At 39.9% G+C, this 20,835-nt stretch overlaps 1 protein-coding gene across 1 annotated transcript in view; it reads left to right on the top strand.

The window, feature by feature from the left end:
• LYST (lysosomal trafficking regulator) overlaps positions 1-20,835 on the top strand; it is a 161,290-nt gene that overhangs the window by 89,696 nt on the left and 50,759 nt on the right. The window contains exons 29-34 of the mRNA XM_053667898.1: positions 5,560-5,751; positions 8,006-8,181; positions 9,864-10,070; positions 16,618-16,794; positions 17,347-17,423; positions 17,561-17,749. Coding sequence (XP_053523873.1) covers positions 5,560-5,751; positions 8,006-8,181; positions 9,864-10,070; positions 16,618-16,794; positions 17,347-17,423; positions 17,561-17,749 — 1,018 coding nt within the window. The remainder of the gene's footprint in view (positions 1-5,559; positions 5,752-8,005; positions 8,182-9,863; positions 10,071-16,617; positions 16,795-17,346; positions 17,424-17,560; positions 17,750-20,835) is intronic.

The following is a 20,835-nucleotide window of genomic DNA, read 5'->3' as shown; positions in this document are numbered from 1 at the left end:
ATAAATGGCAAAGAGTTGTAGGGAGTAAGCATGGGACCAATAACAGGGCAACCAGTTTATCAGGAGGGGGCAAGTGTCTAAGGAGGCGAGATTTAAACATAGGTAAAAAGGAGCTGGCCAGGGAGAGGCTCAGAGGCTGTGTGTCTCTGGCAGAGTGGACGGCCCACATGAGGCAGGAGAAAGCAAGGCTCTCTCAGAAGTGGCAGGAAGCCATTGGCTGGAGCGGGGCGCTGGGTGAGTGACGCGGATGAGGCTGCCCCGCCAGCATGGGCTAGTGCATGTGGTCGCAGCGGCTGTGTTACAGCGTTCAGACTTCATCCTAATGGGATGTCAGCAAAGATGTAACATAGGTGGCAGGACATACTCAGGTTTTCATTTGTAAGGACCAGTGCGGCTCCTGTGTGGAGGGAAAATTAGGGGAGAGCAGAAGAGGTGGTTGGGGGTGCAGGCAGGAGGCGATGGTGGCTAACAAGTGGTTAGAACGCACGTGACATCAGGGCTTGCTGAAAATTAGTACAAAGCATCAAATAATAAGCATTAATATCGTTAGACTTCCTTATGTTTCCACAGAATTTGCTATGAATTTCATATACATAATCCTAAAAGATAGCATAAAACACCACACACACACATTGGATCTGTATGGCACACCCACACATACATAGACATGTATGTTTGAATGCTAGATATATATGACACAGATGTATATCCGATCAGAGTACTTGGGAAATTGTTGGAAGAGTAATCACCCTTGAAGTCTTAAGGGCTTTTCAGTCCAGATTTTTCTTCTACATTTGTTACACTCCTTTACTGTGTCCGGTTCTATGACAGATATTAAAACTATGTGGAAAGAGACTCATCTGAAGAGAAAACTGTTAAATGTACAGTGTTTTGCTGTAGTATGTTTAGATTATCCTGGAAAAAAGCTTATGTAAACAAAACTTCTAAACACCCCCATTGCCCTCTACAGCCATCCTTCACTGAACATCCGAACAGTCTCTGGTCTCTGGAGTGGGCTCCCCGGTCGTACCTCTTGTCCCAGCTAGAATTCCACTTACCCCAAGTCTGGCAGTAATGCTCAGCTTCCTACGTGCCAGATGGTGGCTGCTGCAGTGCCTGCCCTTTGCAGGGCTCCGAGGGTAGTCAGGGACTGTTGGGAGGGAATACCCGTTCTGTGCCCACAGGAAAGTGTCCCTTTACTACTTTTTCTTGCTGCTCTCTCTCATTCTCCTCCTTTACCCCAGGTCCCTGAAGGAGTTTCCCATAGCTCTGGGCCCAGGCCTGCACTCAGCCCTCTTGTTGCTTTCTCTTTTCCCTGTGATTTCTCTAACACACTGTCCTCTGTCTCTCCAGATACTAGTATTTTTATCACCTTGAGCTTGAGCCATGCCTAGCTCCAAGTTCGTTATTCATTATTTGTTTGTTTCAATTGTTCTGAAGTGGATAATGGACATTTCATCCTTTCTCTAGGACATTCTTTTTTCTCCTGACTTTCCTGGCCAATTCTTCTGGGCCTGTATTTTTCACTTTGTCAGTGCAGTTGAAGTCACCCTTGTGAGGCTTACAGACCCTACGAACTTGAACTTGATGAAAGCTCTTAAAAGACAGGAGGTTCAGGCTCCTCATTTAACAGATCAACTGAGGCCAATAACACACTGCTGGAACAGCAACATCTACATCACTCCCACCTACACTTCTCCCCTCTCTGTCCTACACCAGCCTCATCACTCCCACCTACACTTCTTCCTCTCTGTCCCACACCAGCCTCATCACTCCCACCTACACTTCTCCCTCTCTGTCCTACACCAGCCTCATCACTCCCACCTACACTCTTCCTCTGTGTCCTACACCAGCCTCATCACTCCCACCTACACTTCTCCCCTCTGTGTCCTACACCAGCCTCATCACTCCCACCTACACTCTCCCTCTGTGTCCTACACCAGCCACATCACTCCCACCTACACTCTCCCACTGTGTCCTACACCAGCCTCATCACTCCCACCTACACTTCTCCCCTCTGTGTCCTACACCAGCCTCATCACTCCCACCTACACTCTCCCTCTGTGTCCTACACCAGCCACATCACTCCCACCTACACTCTCCCTCTGTGTCCTACACCAGCCTCATCACTCCCACCTACACTCTCCCTCTGTGTCCTACACCAGCCACATCACTCCCACCTACACTTCTCCCTCTCTGTCCTACACCAGCCTCATCACTCCCACCTACACTTCTCCCATCTGTGTCTTACACCAGCCTCATCACTCACACCTACACTTCCCGACATCACTCCCATACACTCTCCCTCTGTGTCCTACACCAGCCCTCACCTCAGTGTCCTTCTCACAGCCTCATCACTCACACCTACACTCTCCCTCTGTGTCCTACACCAGCGACATCACTCACACCTACATCAGCCATGTCACTCACACCTACACTCTTCTTTCTGTGACCTAGACCAGCTGCATCATTCACACCGGCTGTCAGATCATAGGACCTATATCTTTAGCCCTCTCTCAAGAAGTTTCTTATTTTAAATACGACCTTAATTGAAATACTTCTGAGTCCCGTCAGAAAATGCCACTTCATATGTGTTAAGTTTAGTTCCTTCCATGTTGTTTTACACAAGTATGTGGGAAAGACTTTATTCTGTTTGTTCACTGTTAGCAAAAGCTGTCAAACATATTGGCTTCGCACCCTATGGCTAGGAAAGATTCAGATACTGCCGCCTCTCTGCTCTGGGCAGTGGGGTTCTGAAGCCACAGAGTCCATTTGTCATGGTACGAAAGTGACTCGGGTTTCTGATGCCCTGGTCTCCATCGTGTTCATGGTGACCTGTTCCCACAAGGGTTTATTGTAAAACAGGCTCTCTCCTTGGTGGGGGGTGGCTTTCTTCTAAACAGACTCATTTAGCATTTATTGAGAACTGTGAGACAAAGGACACCTCCAGCCCCACTGCCACCCCGTACCTCCAGCAGGACTTGTGGGGACAGCCGGCAGCTGCTGCCTCAGTGACGGCCACATGGGGTGGTTTGGTAATAGACAGGCTGACGCAGACTGGGTGTCGGGATATCCGTGGGTCGGGCCAGAGTGCCCTGAGCAGTACGATCATCACATTTCCACATTCAGCCCTCGTACTGGGGGAGGGGGGCAGGTGCCATTTTACTGCCGGCATAGCCGCCTTGCAGTCTCACTCGGGTGCTCCATTCTCCCTCCCGACGCCGGCAGTTCCCTGGGACCCAGTGAACAGGGCACGGGCTCCTCAGCCTCAGTGCGGGCTTTTGGTGTAGAGATATGTAAGAGAAAGTGCAAGTTTGCCCCGGCAGTGTGATACTCCTCTACCTTCTGTTTGTAACTGATTTCTGTTTCTAAACAATGTATTATAGACATCTTTCCATACACTATAAATATTCTTTATGTTTAAAAAACGCATAAAAATCTATTATATTAACTTGCCGTGGTTGTCTTTCCTAAGTTTATCAAATAACGAAGGTGGGTTTTTTTCATTTTTTGTTCTTGCTATTATAAACAGGGTAGCAATGTACATTGTCTTATATGTTTTTTACTGCTTATCAGTATGCAAAACTGTACGTCACCTTGATAATGAATGTGGAGGAAAGCATTAAGGAAGGCATTAAAGGACACATACATTTAAACTGTTATAAATAAGTATATATGTGTGTGTGTGTATATATAAATAAATATATTATTCTCTGAATTTTCTTTACATTTCAACCATTAATAATATTACCATTAACAACTTTTGATTCCTCATATGAGATAGGCATTGCGTTTTGTGGCCATTACTTTATTAATCTACAGAACAACCCTCTTTGTCCATTCTCCCAACCATCAACTGTATTTATTGAGCATTAGCCATGTACCAGTTATCTGCTCTCATGGAACTTACATTTTCCTGGAGAACATGATCAACAAACCTGTAAATACATATATTTAATATAGTGTCAGTGGAAAATGTCTGCCTGTGGGTAAGGCTCTATTTTACTTCCTAATTCATGCTTTACATATGAGGAAACTGAGGCTTAGGAAAGTGTACTTAGGGCTGCATCAGCTCAGGGTGGCCTCAGAACACGAGGGCACAGCCCCCCACTTTGCCGAGTGCTTAGCCCTGCACAAGGCTCTGCCCTCCCCGTTCACTGTGTGGCCACGCTGTGAACCGTGGACATTGGCTGCTTACACACAGCTGGAAGCTGTCGGAGAAGTGGACACTGGGGAGAATCTGCTTAGACTAAGGATATAGTCTGAAGTATTATTCTTGAATATATCACAGATATGAAATTTTTCTTTTTATTTGCTTGGTTTTTGTTTTTTTTTTTGTCTCAAAGGTGACTCTACCCACCAAAGTGTATTAACTGATTAAAAATACTGATTACCTAAAATAGTGGACAATCTGAAATGCTATTAAAATATTTAAGTATCTTGTAGGATGAGTCATGAAAATGTCATATTTTAATTATATGTAAGTAATCTTTATAGTGACTACTTATGGAAATTGATGCATGTTTTCATAATCTAAAACAAAGGTTCAATTCCAATGAAGGGTTCCACTGCTCCTCACCTACCAAGACGCCATTTTCGGTCCTATGGTCAACTTCCGATGCCCTTTTCCTTCAGTGAGCTCCGTCAAGACTCATTCCCCCCATTTCCTCCTGGATCCACTCCCCGTGGGGTGCCTCTCGGAGCAGGTGCAGTAACGGTGCTGAGTGCCAACTCTACCTGTTCAGTCTGAGGAAACATTTCTCGAGAAATGCTTGTGTAGGATTAAATCCCAAATGATGCATGCGCGGCACGTCATTTATTAGCGAATCACCGGAATGATACTCACCTTTCTGATCTCTTCACCTTCACTTCACTGATTTCCACTATGTTACTGTATGCACTTCTCAGAACTATTTCATAAAACTCAGTTATCCAGAAATGGTAATGTTCTAACTGCAACACAATGTGCTTTAAAAATCCATTGATGCCCTGACCAGTGTGGCTCGGTTGGATGTTGTCTGGAAAAGCATAAGGTCGCATATGCCTGGGTTGTGGTTTCGGTGCCCAGCTGGGGCTCTTATGAGAGGCAGCCAATTGATGTTTCTCTCTCACAGTGATATTTTTCTCCTCTTTCTCCCTCTCTTCCCCTCTCTCTAAAAATAAATAAATATCTTTAATAAAAAATTAAATAAAATTTTATTGATTACTTTATAATACAAAGAAAGTACAACAGTATTTGAAAATATTTTGTCAAAACATTCTGAACTACTTATATGTACCCTTCTAATTCTTGGAGTTTTTCAGGAGACTCAAATTTTGCCAAATGGTAGTCATCCTCCTAAGCCATTTTTATTTAGGATTTTGAGATCAAAATTACTATTGTACCTGTTCAAAGAGGGAGAAACATCACTTTCTCTTAATAATTCTCTTTCCTTTGTATAAATTAACTTTGTGTTAAATAAGGTTCTTTTCATGTTCTGATGATCAAAAACTTGCAGCAAAAATAGTTTCTTCGATCTTGTTAACTCTGGCATTTGACACTTTAACTTATATTTGAAGGGCCTCGGAAGTTTCCCGTTGCTCAGACCGACTCCCTTCTAATGAAAATGCGTTCGGTGGCGAGTGACGAACTTCACGTGATGATGCAGCGGAGAATGAGCCAGGAGAACCCCGTGCAGGCGACCGAAGCGGAGCTGGCGCAGAGACTGCAGCGGCTCACCATTCTGGCTGTTAACAGGGTCATTCATCAAGGTGAGACTAGAGAGCAAGTGTGTCATTGCCCAGGTTTTGAATCAAAAGGAAAATAAGAGGGAACCAAATAGGTTTCCATACTACTAAACGAATTTATTCGGAAATAATAGTTTTGAATAAAGCCCATTTTTCAATGTGTTAAATGCTGGCCCAGATCGACTTTTTAAAGTTTTTCTTTAAGACACCCCTTCCAATGGATGCCTGAAGCTATGGATAGTACTGAACCCCTTATATACTGTTTTTTCCTTTACATACATTCTTCTCACTTAAAGGAAGCACTTTCCAGCTTCTCTTTGGCACAGCCAAGTTGCCAGCATCACTACTCTTGAGCTTTGGGGCCATGTTTAAGTAAAATAAGGATGACTTGGACTCAAGCACTGTGATGCCACAACACTCAACCTGATAGTCAAGATAGCTGCAGACTGACTGGCAGCCAGGGAGCATCTGCAGTGTGGATATCTGGATGAGGGGATAGTTCACATCCCAGGGGGGACAGTGGGAGATTTCAGCACACTGTTCACAACGGTATGCAATTTAAAACTTGTGGCCTGGATTGGTGTAGCTCAGTGGATTGACTGCTGGCCTGCGAGCCAGAGGGGTCACTGGTTCAATTCCCAGTCAGGGCACATGCCTGGGTTGCAGGTTAGGTCCCCAGTAGAGGGTGCTTGGGAGGCAACCACACATTGATGTTTCTCTCCCTCCCTTCCCCTCTCTCTAAATAATAAATAAATAAAATCTTTAAAAAGTTTATGAATTGTTTATTTATGCAATTTTACATAAAATATTTTTACATGTCAGTTATGGATAACTAAAATTGTGGAATGTGAAACCACAGGTAAGGTGTGACAGTTGTAGTCATGTTAATAGATTCATGTGTAGTAGTTGAGAATTATTACAGAGGTCTCACGTATGCTTTATCCAGTTTCCCTCAATGGATTATGCAAGATTCTACCGACATCACTATCAGGATATTACAGAGCTGAGAAACAGAACGTTCCATCACCACAAGGATCCCTTATGTTGCCTTTTTATAGTCACACTCACTCTCTTCCCGCCCCACCCCTCCGTAGTCACTGGCAGCCTCTAGTCTGTTCTTTCCTGCATTTTCGTCATTTCAGAAATGTGACATAAATAGAACAGTACAGAATGCAGCCTTAGCTGTTCTCACTCAGCATAGTTTTTAGAGCTAGCCTGGTAGTTACATGGTTTGTTTTTGCTGAGTAGTGTTCCACCGTGTGCACACGGCATGATTTGGTTAGCCCTGCACTTGTGGGAAGACCGTCTGGGCTGTTTCCAGTTTGGAGCTGGTACAAATAAAGCTGCTGTCACACTTAGGTGCAGGCTTCTGTGTGAATGTAGTCTACATTTTCCCAGGATGAACACCCAGGAGTGCGGGCGTTGGGTTGTGTGGTGGTGTGTGTTTTCTTCTAGCTGAGAAACTGCCAGACTTCCCCAGAGTGACTGTGTAATTTCATATGTATGACTGGTCTGGTGTTTTTCAGTCCTTGTACATATTTGGATTGTCACTGTTGTTAGTTGTAGCCATCCTGATATGTACAGTGATACCACGTTGTGGTTTCAGTTTATACTTCTATAGTAGCTAATGATTTATATATAAAATGTAGTATTTAGAGCAACCACTTAAAAGCTGTGCAAAAAAATACTCAAAAAGCACTATAGATAAGTCAAAACAGGATTCTAAGAAATGTTCAAATAACCCCAAAAAGGCAGATAAAAGAAAACAGTACCTGTTAATCATTAGAAAAATAACAGAACTGAGATTTTTTTTAAACTTCTCTAATATTTGGGGCCCCAGCGCTCAGGCTAAACCTTGCAGTGGAAGTACGTGCACCGCTCACGCAGCATGCACTGGGGCCGCGCAGCACGTACTGGGGCCGCACGGTAGAGCGGCAGCTCCGCTCACCTGCCTGCTGCTCATGCCGCATGGGCCACACAGGCCGATCTTCCGGTGTGTGCGGGAACCTCATGGCCTCGAAATATCACAGTTTAATTCATCTTCATTAGTAAGATAAATCTTTAATTTAGAATTGCATGGTTTACATACATTTAAATTTCTACACTGTTTTAAGTAAGATTATTTTTCTCTAGTACATTCTACAGTTAATGCACTACTACACATTAATATTTTGACAACTGGTTTAGAAATTACACAGAGTATTTTTACCAGCATCATTACATTTGGAATGGCTAGGTATCAGTGATTTGACTAATTTTTATTCTCTTTTTAATTCAGAGTTTAATCCGGACATTGTTGACATTTTGAGTACTCCAGAAAATGCCACTCAAAGCAAGAACTCAGTTTCCCAGACTGAGACTGAAGAAAATATTCATCATGAACGTACTTCTGTTTCCAATCCATTTCAGAAAGAAATATTCACGTACCTGGTAGAAGTATTTAGAGTGTCTATTGTGAGTAAATTAACTAAATGGGGAATGTTCATTCACACAAAAAGAGTAGAAGTTTCCTGTCTGTATTTAATGTTTTCAAACATTAAACATTTTCTCTCTCTGTGAGAGAGGAGACTCCCTCACAGAGTCTTCTGACACTTGGACAACTTGAATTCTTAATAATGGAGTAAGAGTGCCAAGTCCCCCTTTCCGAACCGACTCACTGGGTGCAGCGTTGGTTTTACGTCTGGGGCCTGAAAGCCACTTTCTGCTATGGGAGAGCAGGCGGCGTCAGAAGATAGGTGGGCTTTAACCAGTTCCGTGGGAGTTTAAATTAATAGCCTGTTTTCAAAGTACTTTATCAGTACCTATCTTGAATGATTATTATTATGAGTTACTATGAAGTTTAGATCTTGGTTTAAATGGATCCAAATCCTTCAGAATTATACAAAGAATATGGGCAAATGTCAGGCTCCATTCATCAGTGACTCACTCTGGTTTCTGCGAGTCACCTACAGTGACCACAGGGAACAAACAGGTCAGCGCAGCCCACGGACACCAACAGCCGATCAAACTCCAGCCGAGCTCACAAATTATGCCTCTGCCAGGCTCTGCATCGCAACTAGATCTTGGTGTCTGAAGGTTCACTAGATCTGAGTCATTCAGTTCACACGGGGCCCTCAGGACCAAGAGAAATTAGCAATTTCCAAAACTCGAATGAACTCTGCAGTGGGCCGATTCAGTTTTTACAGGAGATGTGATTGGAACTGGGTCAGCCTCATGGGACCACAGCTGAAGCGGCTTCTTTGGTCCCTCGTGAGGGGTGCAGGTGGTCAGTTTACATGCAGTCCTTACTTTTGACTGTTACACTCAATATTTCAGTACTAATTCGAGTCTTTATAATAAATCCTTTCTCTTTTGTATTGCAAAAATCAGTGGTACCTTACCTACCATTGTTCTCTGGTAGTTCTTTTTCTTTTTTTTCTTTAAAATTTCCAAGTCCTACGTAGCTTTGTACGTCATTTAGGACTCTAGTGTCTTCATCCTTCTCTCCTTTTTTAAATTTGGTAAAATATACATAGCATAAAATGTACTGTTTGAACCATTTTTAAGAGTACAGTTCAGCAGTGTTCAGTACATTCGTGGCTTTGTGTGACCATCAGCACCATCCGTGTCTGGGCCCTTTCGTCCTCCCAAACGGAAGCTCTGTGTTGATCGAACACTAATTCCTGCCCCTCCTCCAGGCCTGCGACCTCTGTTCTACTTTCTGTCCTCTTTGAAATTTGACTTTCTAGATACATCACATAAATTATTATATAATACATATTTCATGCAACATGGGCCTTTTGTGTGTGACTTATTTCACTTAGCATAATGTTTTCAGTTCATCCCTGTTCAAGCATGTGTGGTTACTGCAAGTCCTTTTTAAGGCTGAGTGACGTCCCGTTCTGTGTATAGACCACGTTCTGTTAACTCATTCATCAGTGTGCATTTGGATTGTTCCCACCTTATGGCTATTTTGAACAAAGTTGTATGTCCATGCCTTTTAAACACCATTTGTGTGGTTGTCTATGTCTTTCTGTGTACACTGTCTTTAAAAAGCAAGGATAGAACATGTTCCATGATCTTCTTTAGGTCTGCATTGAGGTTGGTATATTATTACTTCAAAAGTCTGATCTAGTTTATTTCTGTTTTGGTTTCAGGGTTCAAGTAAAACCGGCGGTTCCAGGCAGCAGTGGACGAAGATCATATGGTCGTGTAAGGAAACCTTCCGAAAGCAGCTGGGGAGACTGCTCACGCACATGTCGTCACCTGCCCACCCTTCCCAACAGAGAAAGCAGATATTTGAAATAGTTCATGAACCAAATTATCAGGAAATACTACGAGACTGCCTCAGCCCATCTCTGCAAGTAAGAATCTCCGTGTTTCATACATAAAAACTGTTGGTGAAACATCAAATTGTACAAAACGAGAACTGAAATCAAACTGTATTTTCATGTCAAACATTATAAGTATAGTTTACTTCTCAAATATCACCCAGGTCTTTCTTCAGATGCTCTTCACCCATCTCAGTTTGACCAGTTTATGCCCCATTCTTTTCTGGTGCCTTTTAAGGGCCTTCATTTATGTTAAGTCCTTACAGGGCCATTTGTAGCTTATTACTGAGTATTAAAGCATTTCCTCTAAGAACTGTTTGGAACCTGTTTAAAGCATTCTATTTATTATCCATGAAACATCTATATGCTGAATAGTTCAAACAACAGTACATATGACATGCTTTAGAAAATGTTTACAGTAATTTAGAAAAAATGTTGATTATTTATAATGATCAAAATCAAAATACCTATAAAAATTTCAGACCGTATAATAAATCCTATCACTTCAAGAATGACAGTGGGAGAGTTTAAATGGTTATAACTGTTTTAGAGAGCTATTTAGCAGTTTCTTATATATTAAACACACAGTTAACCTGTGACCCTAAAATTCCATCTTTAGATGTTTACCAAAGAGAAATTAAAATATATGACTGTAAAAAGACTTGTTCAAAAATATCCATGGCAGCCTTTTCACTAATAGCCAAATACTGGAAAGAACCCAGATGTCTATCAACAAGAGAGGGTATAAGCAAATTGTGATGCACTTATTCAGTAGAGTTTATACAAAAAACAGACCACTGCCATACCTGCCATTGTGGAGGAAGTGCTAAACATTGCACTGGCTAAGGGACAGACAAACACAAGAGAGTTCAAGAGCAGGTGAAAGTGAGACATGGTGACAGACAGTTGTCTCTGTGAGGAGGAGGCAGTGAGAAGGGGAACTGATTGGAAAGGAGGCTTACGAAACTCCCCGGGTGACGAAAATGTGGTCTCATTTTGGATGTCGTTACATGGGTATACACAGTTGTTGAAACTCATAGAAATGAATGAACCCTTAATATGTGTGTGCTCACTGTATACCCCTATTAGTAAAGTAAGAGATGAGATACAGGGTCTGGCAGAAGTAAGGCCTGCTTGAGTGTGGCTGGTAGGGTAATATGGGTGTAAACATTTATAGTTTTAATTTGAACATTTCACCTAAAATGCCACGTGGTATGCTTGAGTGTGATATTGTTATGTTACAGAATTGCATGCTTAGGATTTTGTAATAAAAGATTTTGTAATAAAAAAGGGGCATTGTTTGTGCTGGACCCTGTGAAAGAAAGGAAAAATATCTCTTTTAATCCCTGGGAAACCCAGGTGTATCATATTAGGAACCAAAAGGTCGTAGCTTCCAAGTAACTTATAGGTGCTCTTTCCAATATTAAGACTGTCTCAAGTGCACAAGGAGCATTGTCTTCCCCTCCCGAGGCAGAAGGGCATCCAGGCCCCTGGTTTCCTTCCCTGGAGAACTTGGAGTGGTCTTTCCTTCCTTTCCCCTCAGCAGAGGCGCCGCCCATCCAAAGCAGCCCTAGTGACCAGTCCTGTTTCGCGTGTCAGCCTTCCTCCTCTGCCTCCCCGTCCTGTCAGCGTGCCCTTACCGACTCAGTCTAAACACTGGAACTCTGGCTGATTGTTTCTTCTCTCCCGAATCCACTTCATCACAGGGAAAGGGCTTTGTTTAGCTACCCCTCTCTCTCTCTCTCTCTCTCACTCACTCTGTTGTCACCCGCCCACTGTGTTCAGGCTTCTACTCCTTATGCTCTGGTCACTATGATAACCTCTGCACTCAAGACCAAATTACTGTACCTGATTTTTTAAAGTTTATTATGGAAAATTTCAAATATACGTACCTTAAAGTTGAGAGAAATCAAAAAAGAACCCCACGTGACCATTACCCAGCTTCAATTTTTCTTTTTTCCTTTGTATAATTTTGAAACAAATGTCAGGTATCAAATCATATTGCTTGTAAATACTTCAGAATGTATCTCTAACCAATAAGGACTTTTTAAAAACATCATGCTCAGTAATATTAATCATTCTTTATTATCATATAATATCCAATCAGCATTTAAATTTTCCCATATTGCTTATAATTAAAAAAGTATTGACTTGAGAGAGAGAAAAAAACATTGATTTGTTCCTCTTGTTCATTCATTCGTTGGTTGATTCTTGTATGTGCCCTGACCAGGGATCAAACCCAAAACCCTGATGCATAAGGGATGATGCTCTAACCAACTGAGCTACCTGGCCAGGACATTTTATAACTTTTTAATAGTTTGCTTGTTTCTGGAACCAAACAGGCCCATACATTGCATTTGTTGGATGTGTGCTAAATATTTTTAATCCATGGCAATTAGCCTCCCTAGCCATTTTTTAATATTACTCATTCATTGATTAAACTGGGTCATTTATTCTGTAGAGTTTCCCGTATTCTGGAATTGGCTAATTATATCCTTATGGCTATATATTTAGAGCCTTGATTAGATTCCGTTTCCTGGTTTCATATTTGTTTTTGTGGTTTTTTCTTCTCTTAAAGAATATTTACTAGGGGTGAGTGTTCCATTACATCAGAGCAGGAGCCAGAGAAGTCCAGTTGCCCTGCTTTTCGAGATGGTTGTCAGCCGGATCCACCCATTACAGAGTTCACCCTCAACCTATATAACCTGATGGTTTTAGCAGCCATTGGTGATAGTTGCCAAGATCCACTTTTCATTAGGAGTTGCCAACTGTGATTTCTCTAAGTTTCTCATCTCCCCGGAGCAGCTATCAGCTGTGATTCATCTGTAGGAAGGAATATTCCCTTCTTAACTATCTGGCTGTCCTAAAATATGGCCTCTATAGGAAAGGCAAGATAAATATTTATTTACCTCATTTATTAATTTTTAGAATAAGGAATTGGTGCTCTAGCAACCTTTAATTTTTGTATTTGTTTTTATTTTTGAGGTATCATTATGAACTCAGGTGTTTTCTTAAAAATTTTATAAATAGTTTCAAACTGCTGTAGTTATTGTTCTGTTTGATATTTAAATTAACACCACTGTAGAGTCAAGTTGTTAGTTTCTTTTAACACGGCCATTTAATTTTGAACATGTTGATGAGATTAAATTCTTTGTTCTGGAACATAAGAATGTCCCACACTCATCCTGTGTTTATTCTTCCCAACCTGAAACCGAAGTTTTCCTCAAAAAGCCCCTATTGCCCTGGCTGGTATAGCTCAGTGGATTGAGCGTAGACTGTGAACCAAAAGGTCACCAGTTCGATTCCCAGTCAGGGCACATGCCTGGGCACAGGTCCCCAGTGGTGGTCACATGAGAGGCAACCGCACATTGATGTTTCTGTCTCTCTCCCTCCCTTTCCCCTCTGTCTAAAAATAAAAATAAAAAAGTAAAAAAAAATATAAAGCCCCTATTTTCTTTTAATGAAATAATAGTACTTAAAGACCACAGATCCAGGGACTAGGTACATTCACTTATGTTAGGTTATCATTTCTTGTTCACTTTTTTAGTGGGAAAAGCTGGGAAATATGTATCTTTTTAGGAAAAAAATCATAAATTCATACTGATACTTCACTTTTTCTTAGGTTTTATACTTCGTATTTCTTTTTATTAATGTTGTCATCTTCCTAATGACATTAACATACTGATTTGCTCTATCTTTCTGTATCTATATCTGTTTTCAAAATAAGATGACCAACTATATCACTAATGACAAGCCCACTGAATGCAGCTTGAGATTTCTTGTGATTCTTAAATAGCATTATGGATTTACCATGAAAGTACTGTATTATAAAAGCTCTTAAAGTAACTTTTATTTGGTTATGCCACAAACTTCAACTAACTAGATTTCTAAAATTTGTTTTCTATTGTTTAGGATTCCATTGGGTTTAACTTCATTTTTAACTATGTGAAAGTGTCTACATGGATCCAAAGTCAAAGTTGTGGAAATACCATATTAGGAGGGGTTCTGGCTTTTATCTCTAGACCCTCCCCCCCATTATTTCCCTTTCCCTGTGTGTCACTGTCGGTATTTGTTCTTCAGTGCTGTGGGCTACATGAGCTGTTCTATACACACACGTGTGCACACACTTATCTGTTATCTCCTCCACTTCTCAGCACAGAGGAAGGTAGTGAATTGTACACACTCTTCTGCACTTTCTTCAACTAACAGTATGTCCTAGAGGTCATTCCACAGCAGTTATAATATATATACTTCTTTTTTTTTTGATAGCTGCCTGTAGGCTATATCCATTTGTAATGTGTGTGATTTTTCAAGCCCTAGGTTTCTCCTGCTACACCTTGAGCCGGCTTAACTCTCCAGCATGTGATGCTGCCTCTTTGAAAGAGCATTTCATCTGTGCTACACCCTCCTCACCGCCTGTGTATTCATTCCTGCTGACACGCTGCGTGATGCACGTGTCCTTACAGCCGGAAAGCCTCTCTCCTCCCCTGTGTCTGTCCACCTGCCACTGCACCCGTTCACCCACGCACCCAGCTCCCTCTGCCCCACCTTCAGAACCTTCCTCCCTTGCTCTGGTCCACTCAGAGCTCTCTCTTTCTAGATACTTTAATGGAAACCTGTCTTTTTACATATTCTAGCATTTTATTATTTTCCGAGGATTTGTGTTTAATAGATTCTGCTCCTTAAATAAATCTTTTGAGCCCTGACTGGTGTGGCTCAGTTGATTGGGCATCATCTCACAAAGCAAAAGGTCACTGGTTTGATTCCCAGGTAGAGGGCACATGCCCGAGTTGTGGGTTTGATCCCCAGATGGGGCACGTCAAGAGGCAACTGATCGATGTTTCTCACATCGATGTTTTTCTCCCTCTCTTTCTCCCTCCTTCCTCCCTCTCTAAAAATAAATAAATATTATTATTTTTTTAAATTAGCCTTTTGAGAACTGAAGACAAGACTCTTTTTTGTTTGTTTTTATCAATCCTCAGTCATACCTTTTCTAGTCTCAGGAACTACAATCAGTAATTGATTGATTAGAGGATGTTAAAATGAGTTATCAGAAACAACTTCAGTCTCTAAATCATCTGTTATGTGGATATTCAGAGTGAATAAAAACATTTCTGATAGTTTGTCAAGATAATTTTAGAGTGTCCCTGAATACTAAATGGAAATATTTTTACAGTTATATTAAGAGCCTTTCCTTCAGGGCACATGTGAAAATATCCCAGTCATTTACCACTTCTCTTTATTTGCCAACTCTTTGGGCCTTTTACTCACAGAGCATCTGCTCAGTTTTCTCTTTCAGTCGGATAGCAGCTGTCTCCTGACTCTTTTAAAATGTTGCATCAAAATGAGGTTTGCTATTTTCATCATACATATGTTCATCTTATGCTTTTAGGAAATGGCATGAGGTGATTCAGCATGTTAATGTAAATATCACCCAAAATGTAACAGTTTCCAAATTCCATTTGTTGACATTTAATACTATTCACAGTTTAAAATGTCATAAAGCCAAATACAGTGGTATTTGTATTCATGCAAATTTTTAAGAAGTAAAACTGCGTGTTTAATTGTTGACAGAATTCATGTCTAAATAATGCATAGCGTGCACATAATAATTGGGCGTAACTTCTAGAGCGTAGAAGGGCCACCTAAAAATCATGAGTAGGTGTAGGTTCATGTTACGAAGAATGGTTGTTATTGCCTTAAGTAACAACACTCTAATTTTAGTCATAGGTTCTGTTCATAAAAGTCTGGCCTAAAGCAACCCTTCTCTGGGTGTTCACAAGTGCTCAGGTCTTCCTAGTTTTAGAGTTCTCCTTAGGAGCGCTGAATCTTATAAGCTCATCCAAAGACAGCTTTTTGTCTTAGAATTTTCACCACCTTCTCTTCGACCAAGCAGAAGTCAAAGGAGAGAGAATAAATAAGCATAACTCCCTTATCTCAAGATTTAAAGGAAAGTTCCCATTCCAGTTAAATTTTTCTATGAGAAAAACTAAGAATGATTTTTCCTTATCCCAGTCTTATTTCCTATATTTCTTCAGCTAATCCTCTCCAGAATTTGTTTTCCAAAAGCCTGCTTGCTATTTGCTAGCCTTTCTTTTCCTTCTTTTCTTCCCTCCCTTCCTCCCTTTCTTCCTTCTTTTTCCCTCTTTTTCTTTCTTTTTTTTACCTTTGACAATGAAAATTTTCAAGCATACTAAGAAAAATAGCATAATGTAATGAATACTATATAACCATCATATAGATTTAATAATTGTTAATATTTTTATCATATTGGCATCATTTCTTCTTCCTCTGAAATATTTTTAAATAAATGATAGAAATTACATTTTTTCAAAAGGCCTTTTCTTATATAACCATAACAAACCTTATACCCAGCAAAATTAGTGTACTTATGAAATATCCAATATATAATCAAATATTTTCAGTTGCCTCTAGAGCATCTTTTTTTAGCTCATTTATTCAAACCAGATCTAATCAAATAAATCTAGCAATATAATTTAATTTAATTACTGTTAAATAATTTGAATGTAAGAAATAAAAATTCTTTATGACTGAAAAAATGTGTTACTTTGTTTCAAAGCATGGAGCCAAGTTAGTTTTGTATTTGTCCGAGTTGATACATAATCACCAAGATGAACTGACTCAGGAAGAACTAGACACAGCAGAAGAGCTTATGAATGCTTTAAAGTTATGTGGCCACAAGTGCATCCCTCCCAGCGCAGCAACAAAACCAGAGCTTCTTAAAATGATCAAAGAGGTAAGCTGGTGAAACAAACAATTTTCTTAAAAGATCCCACTAACTATAATGAAAGAATGTTTGAAGGCTTGTTTTTTATTACAGTGTATCATTGATGATGAATTTGAAATAATTTTTTCTGCCTATTTCTTTTTTACTTTGAGAGAACAAACGGGCTTATTTAAGGAATGTTTTGTCTTCTGTGTTCATCCTTATGTGTTATCAGTAGCTTTCAGTGAGGGAAAGATTTTTACAGTTACAGGCAAGTGGAAAAACCAACCTGAGTTATGGGTTCTTTCATGAAAGAGCAAAATAAGGGAGCAGGCACCTATGCAAGCCCACCAGGTTTGGCAACTCTGGCTAATGGTTCTATCCTAAATCCTGTGAACCAAATTATATGGAAACAAAAGGGAATTATAGCATTATTTAAGTGGTTGTGTTAATATTCTGGTCTCCTGGGGATGATATTTTTTCCTTTGTTAACTTGGTTTTACAATTAGTTTATTGGGCCCTGCCAATGTTAAATAATAAATAACAAGTTTTATATACTACATTATTATTTAAATCTTTTAGGAACAAAAGAAATATGAAACTGAAGAAGGTGTGACTAAAGCAACCTGGCATAACACAGTTAATAATAATCAACAAAGGTAGGATTGTATGGATGGAAAAGCCATGTCTTTTAGGTTGCCATTAGCTTTCACATATACCTTTAGTTTTTAAGGGTCATGTTTTGATACACATTTCATGTTCCACATGTGCTTAACTTATGGACAATCTTGTTTAGTCTCTTTCAGCGTCTTGATTCAAAGTCAAAGGATATCTCTAAAATAGCTGCAGATATCACCCAGGCAGTGTCTTTCTCCCAGGGAATTGAGAGGAAAAAGGTGATCCAGCACATCAGAGGGATGTACAAAGTCGATCTGAGCGCCAGCCGGCACTGGCAGGAGCTCAGTCAACAGCTGACACACGACAGGTGAGCAGAGTGCGGGCTGTTTGGGTGGCCTTGCATGCGTGTTTCACATGTCCATGTCAATGACTGGTTTCATTCCACAGAGCCAGAACATGATTCCATTAGTGTAAAAATTTTAAATCATTTGTGATTTATTTCATCTTGAAGAGGAATCGAACAGGAGTTTGTTTTTTTTTTAACTCTCGAGGAGGATAAAAATGCAGAGAGGCCTTATTTAGCTCTTCCAGCAAGTACAAATATATATATTGCTTTTAATTTTAAAATATGGTCTTTGCAAAAGAATTGAGAAGTCACTGAAACAGGGTAGTTGGGAAGCAGATATTTTTCTAGCTAAGTCCTTAATAGTACTTAAAATATCCTTCAAAAATAATGAAGAGAAAAATTAAAGTATTATTCTCTAAATTTGGATAACTGATTAGGTTATTTTTATTTTTCAGTATGGTTGCCATACAATATTATACTAGTTTCATGTGTAGAACAGAGTGATTAGACACATATGTAACTTACCAAGTAATCGCCTTCATTGTGGCTGGCACCCACCGGCGCCAGACATATTATGACAGTGTCATTGACCCCATTCCCTGTGCTGTGCTTTACATCCCTGTGAGTACTTTAAAACGGCCAGTTAGTGCTTTGTAATCCTTTCACCATTTTGGATCATTCCCCCCAGGACCCCCTCATCCGGCAACTATCAGTTTGTTCTCTTCATGAGTTTCTTCCTGTTTTGTTTTTTACATTCCCCATATAAGTGAAATTATACAGTGTTTGTCTCTCTGACTTATTTCACTTAGCATAATAAGTGGAACAACCTCTAGGTTCATCCATATTGTTGTAAATGATGAGACTTCTTTTTTTATGACTGAGTAATATTCTGTTGTATATATGCACCACATATTTATTCACTCATCTATTGATGGGCACATAAGTGGCTATTGTATATAATGCTGCAATGAATATAGGGGTTCATATATCTTTTTGAATTAGTGTATTGAATTTCTTCAGGTAAATACCCAGATGTGAAATTGCTGGGTCATAAGGTAGTTCTGTTTTTAATTTTCTGAGATACCACCATACTCTTTTCCACAGTGGCTGTGCCAATTTACAATCCCACCAACAGTGCACAAGGGTTCCCTTTTCTTCTCTTCCTTGCCAGCACTTGTCGTTTTTTGATTTATTGATCATAGCCATTCTGACCAATATGAGGTGATATCTCATTGTGATTTTCATTTGCATTTCCACGATGATGAGTGATGTTGAGCATCTTCTTTTCACGTATCTTTTGAGCATAACATAAGTGATTAGTATATCCTTGGGGTGCTAAAAAACACTACATGTTATAATCTAAAGCAAATTCCAGGTTAATGGAAGAATTTTAAAGTCGAAGAAAAGTTTATAAAGTAGATGACAATTTATAAAGTAGGAAAATAGTGTATTTATCAACTCTTTGATGGAGGAATAACTTTTTAAGATCGGACACAATAGAAACTACAAAGAAAAGATGAATGGATTTGACTTTGTTTCCAGTGTAATTAACAACTATAACAAGAACAGCAAAACATCATAATTTATTTTCAGCAAATATATCAATTAATATTTTATCATTTTAAAGTTCATAAAGATTTGAAAGTAAAATATTAAGATCCCCAAAATTTGAATGAGCAAAAGACATGAATACACTCTTTTTGCGTCTAAAAATTATTTAATTTATTGATTTAAATTATTATTTTTTATTTACTTTTTTTGTTTTTTAATGTATAATTTAAATTTTTAAAATATATTTTATTGATTATGCTATTACAGTTGTCCCAGTTTTTTCTCCCCCTTATTCCCCTCTGCCCTGTACCCCCCCTCCCATCATCATTCCCGCACCTTAGTTCTTGTCCATGGATCATACACATCAGTTCTTTGGCTTCTCCATTTCCCATGCTATTCTTAACCTCCCCTGTCTATTTTGTACCTACCACTTATGCTTCTTATTTCCTGAACCTTTCCCCGCATGCTCCCCCTTTTCTCCCCACTGATAACCCTCCATGTCATCTCCATTTCTGTGATTTTGTTCCTGTTCTAGTTTATTTTGTTTTTGTTTTTTAATTTTAGATTCAGTTGTTGATAGTTGTGCATTTATTGCCATTTTACTGTTCGTAGTTTTGATTTCCTTCTTTTTCTTAAATAAGTCCCTTTAACATTCCATATAATAAGGGCTTGGTGATGATGAACTCCTTGTACTTGACCTTATCTGAGAAGCACTTGATCTGCCCTTCCATTCTATGTTATAATTTTACTGGATAGAGCAGTCTTGGATGTAGGTCTTTGGATTTCATGACTTGGAATACTTTTCTCCAGCCCCTTCTTGCCTGTAAGGTCTCTTTTGAGAAATCAGCTGTGACAGTCTAATGGGAACTCCTTTGTAGGTGACCGTCTCCTTATCTCTTGCTGCTTCTAGGATTCTCTCCTTCATTTTAATCTTGCCTAATGTAATTAAGATGTGCCTTGGTGTGTGCTTCCTTGGGTCCAACTTCTCTGGGACTCTCTGGGTTCCTGCACTTCCTGGAAGTCTTTTCCCGTTATCAGATTGGGGAAGTTCTCTTTCACTACTTTTTCAAATTTTCAATGTCTTGCTCTTCCTCTCCTCCTTCTGGCACCTCTATGATTCGAATGTTGGAATGTTTAAAGTTGTCCCAGAGGTTCCTAAGTCTGTCCTCATTTTTTTAACTTCTTGTTTCTTCATTCTGTTCTGATTAAATGTTTATTTCTTCCTTTTGCTCCAAACCATTGATTTGAGTCCTGGTTTCCTTCCTGTCACTGTTGGTTCCCTGTACATTTTCCTTTATTTCACTTTTTATAGCCACTTCTTCCTCTATTTTGTGAGTCCTGATTACCAGTTTTTGAATAGTGCATCTGATAGGTTGGCTATCTCTTCATTGCTTAGTTCTGTTTTTTCTGTGTTCTTTTATTTGGGCCATACTTTTTGTCTGGGTGCACCTGTTACATAGTAAGGGGTGGAGTTTTAGGTATTCGCCAGGGCGGGGCAACCCATGTTGCTGCATCTTGACGCTGTATGTGGGGGGAGGGGTCTGAGAGGAAACAAT

Source organism: Artibeus jamaicensis, unplaced genomic scaffold (assembly GCF_021234435.1).
Source record: "Artibeus jamaicensis isolate MK-2021 breed Jamaican fruit bat unplaced genomic scaffold, CSHL_Jam_final contig_473, whole genome shotgun sequence".
In the NCBI taxonomy this organism is placed as follows: Eukaryota; Metazoa; Chordata; class Mammalia; order Chiroptera; family Phyllostomidae; genus Artibeus; species Artibeus jamaicensis.
Note: the sequence above shows the minus strand (reverse complement) of the source record. Positions and strands in the feature narration are given on the sequence as shown.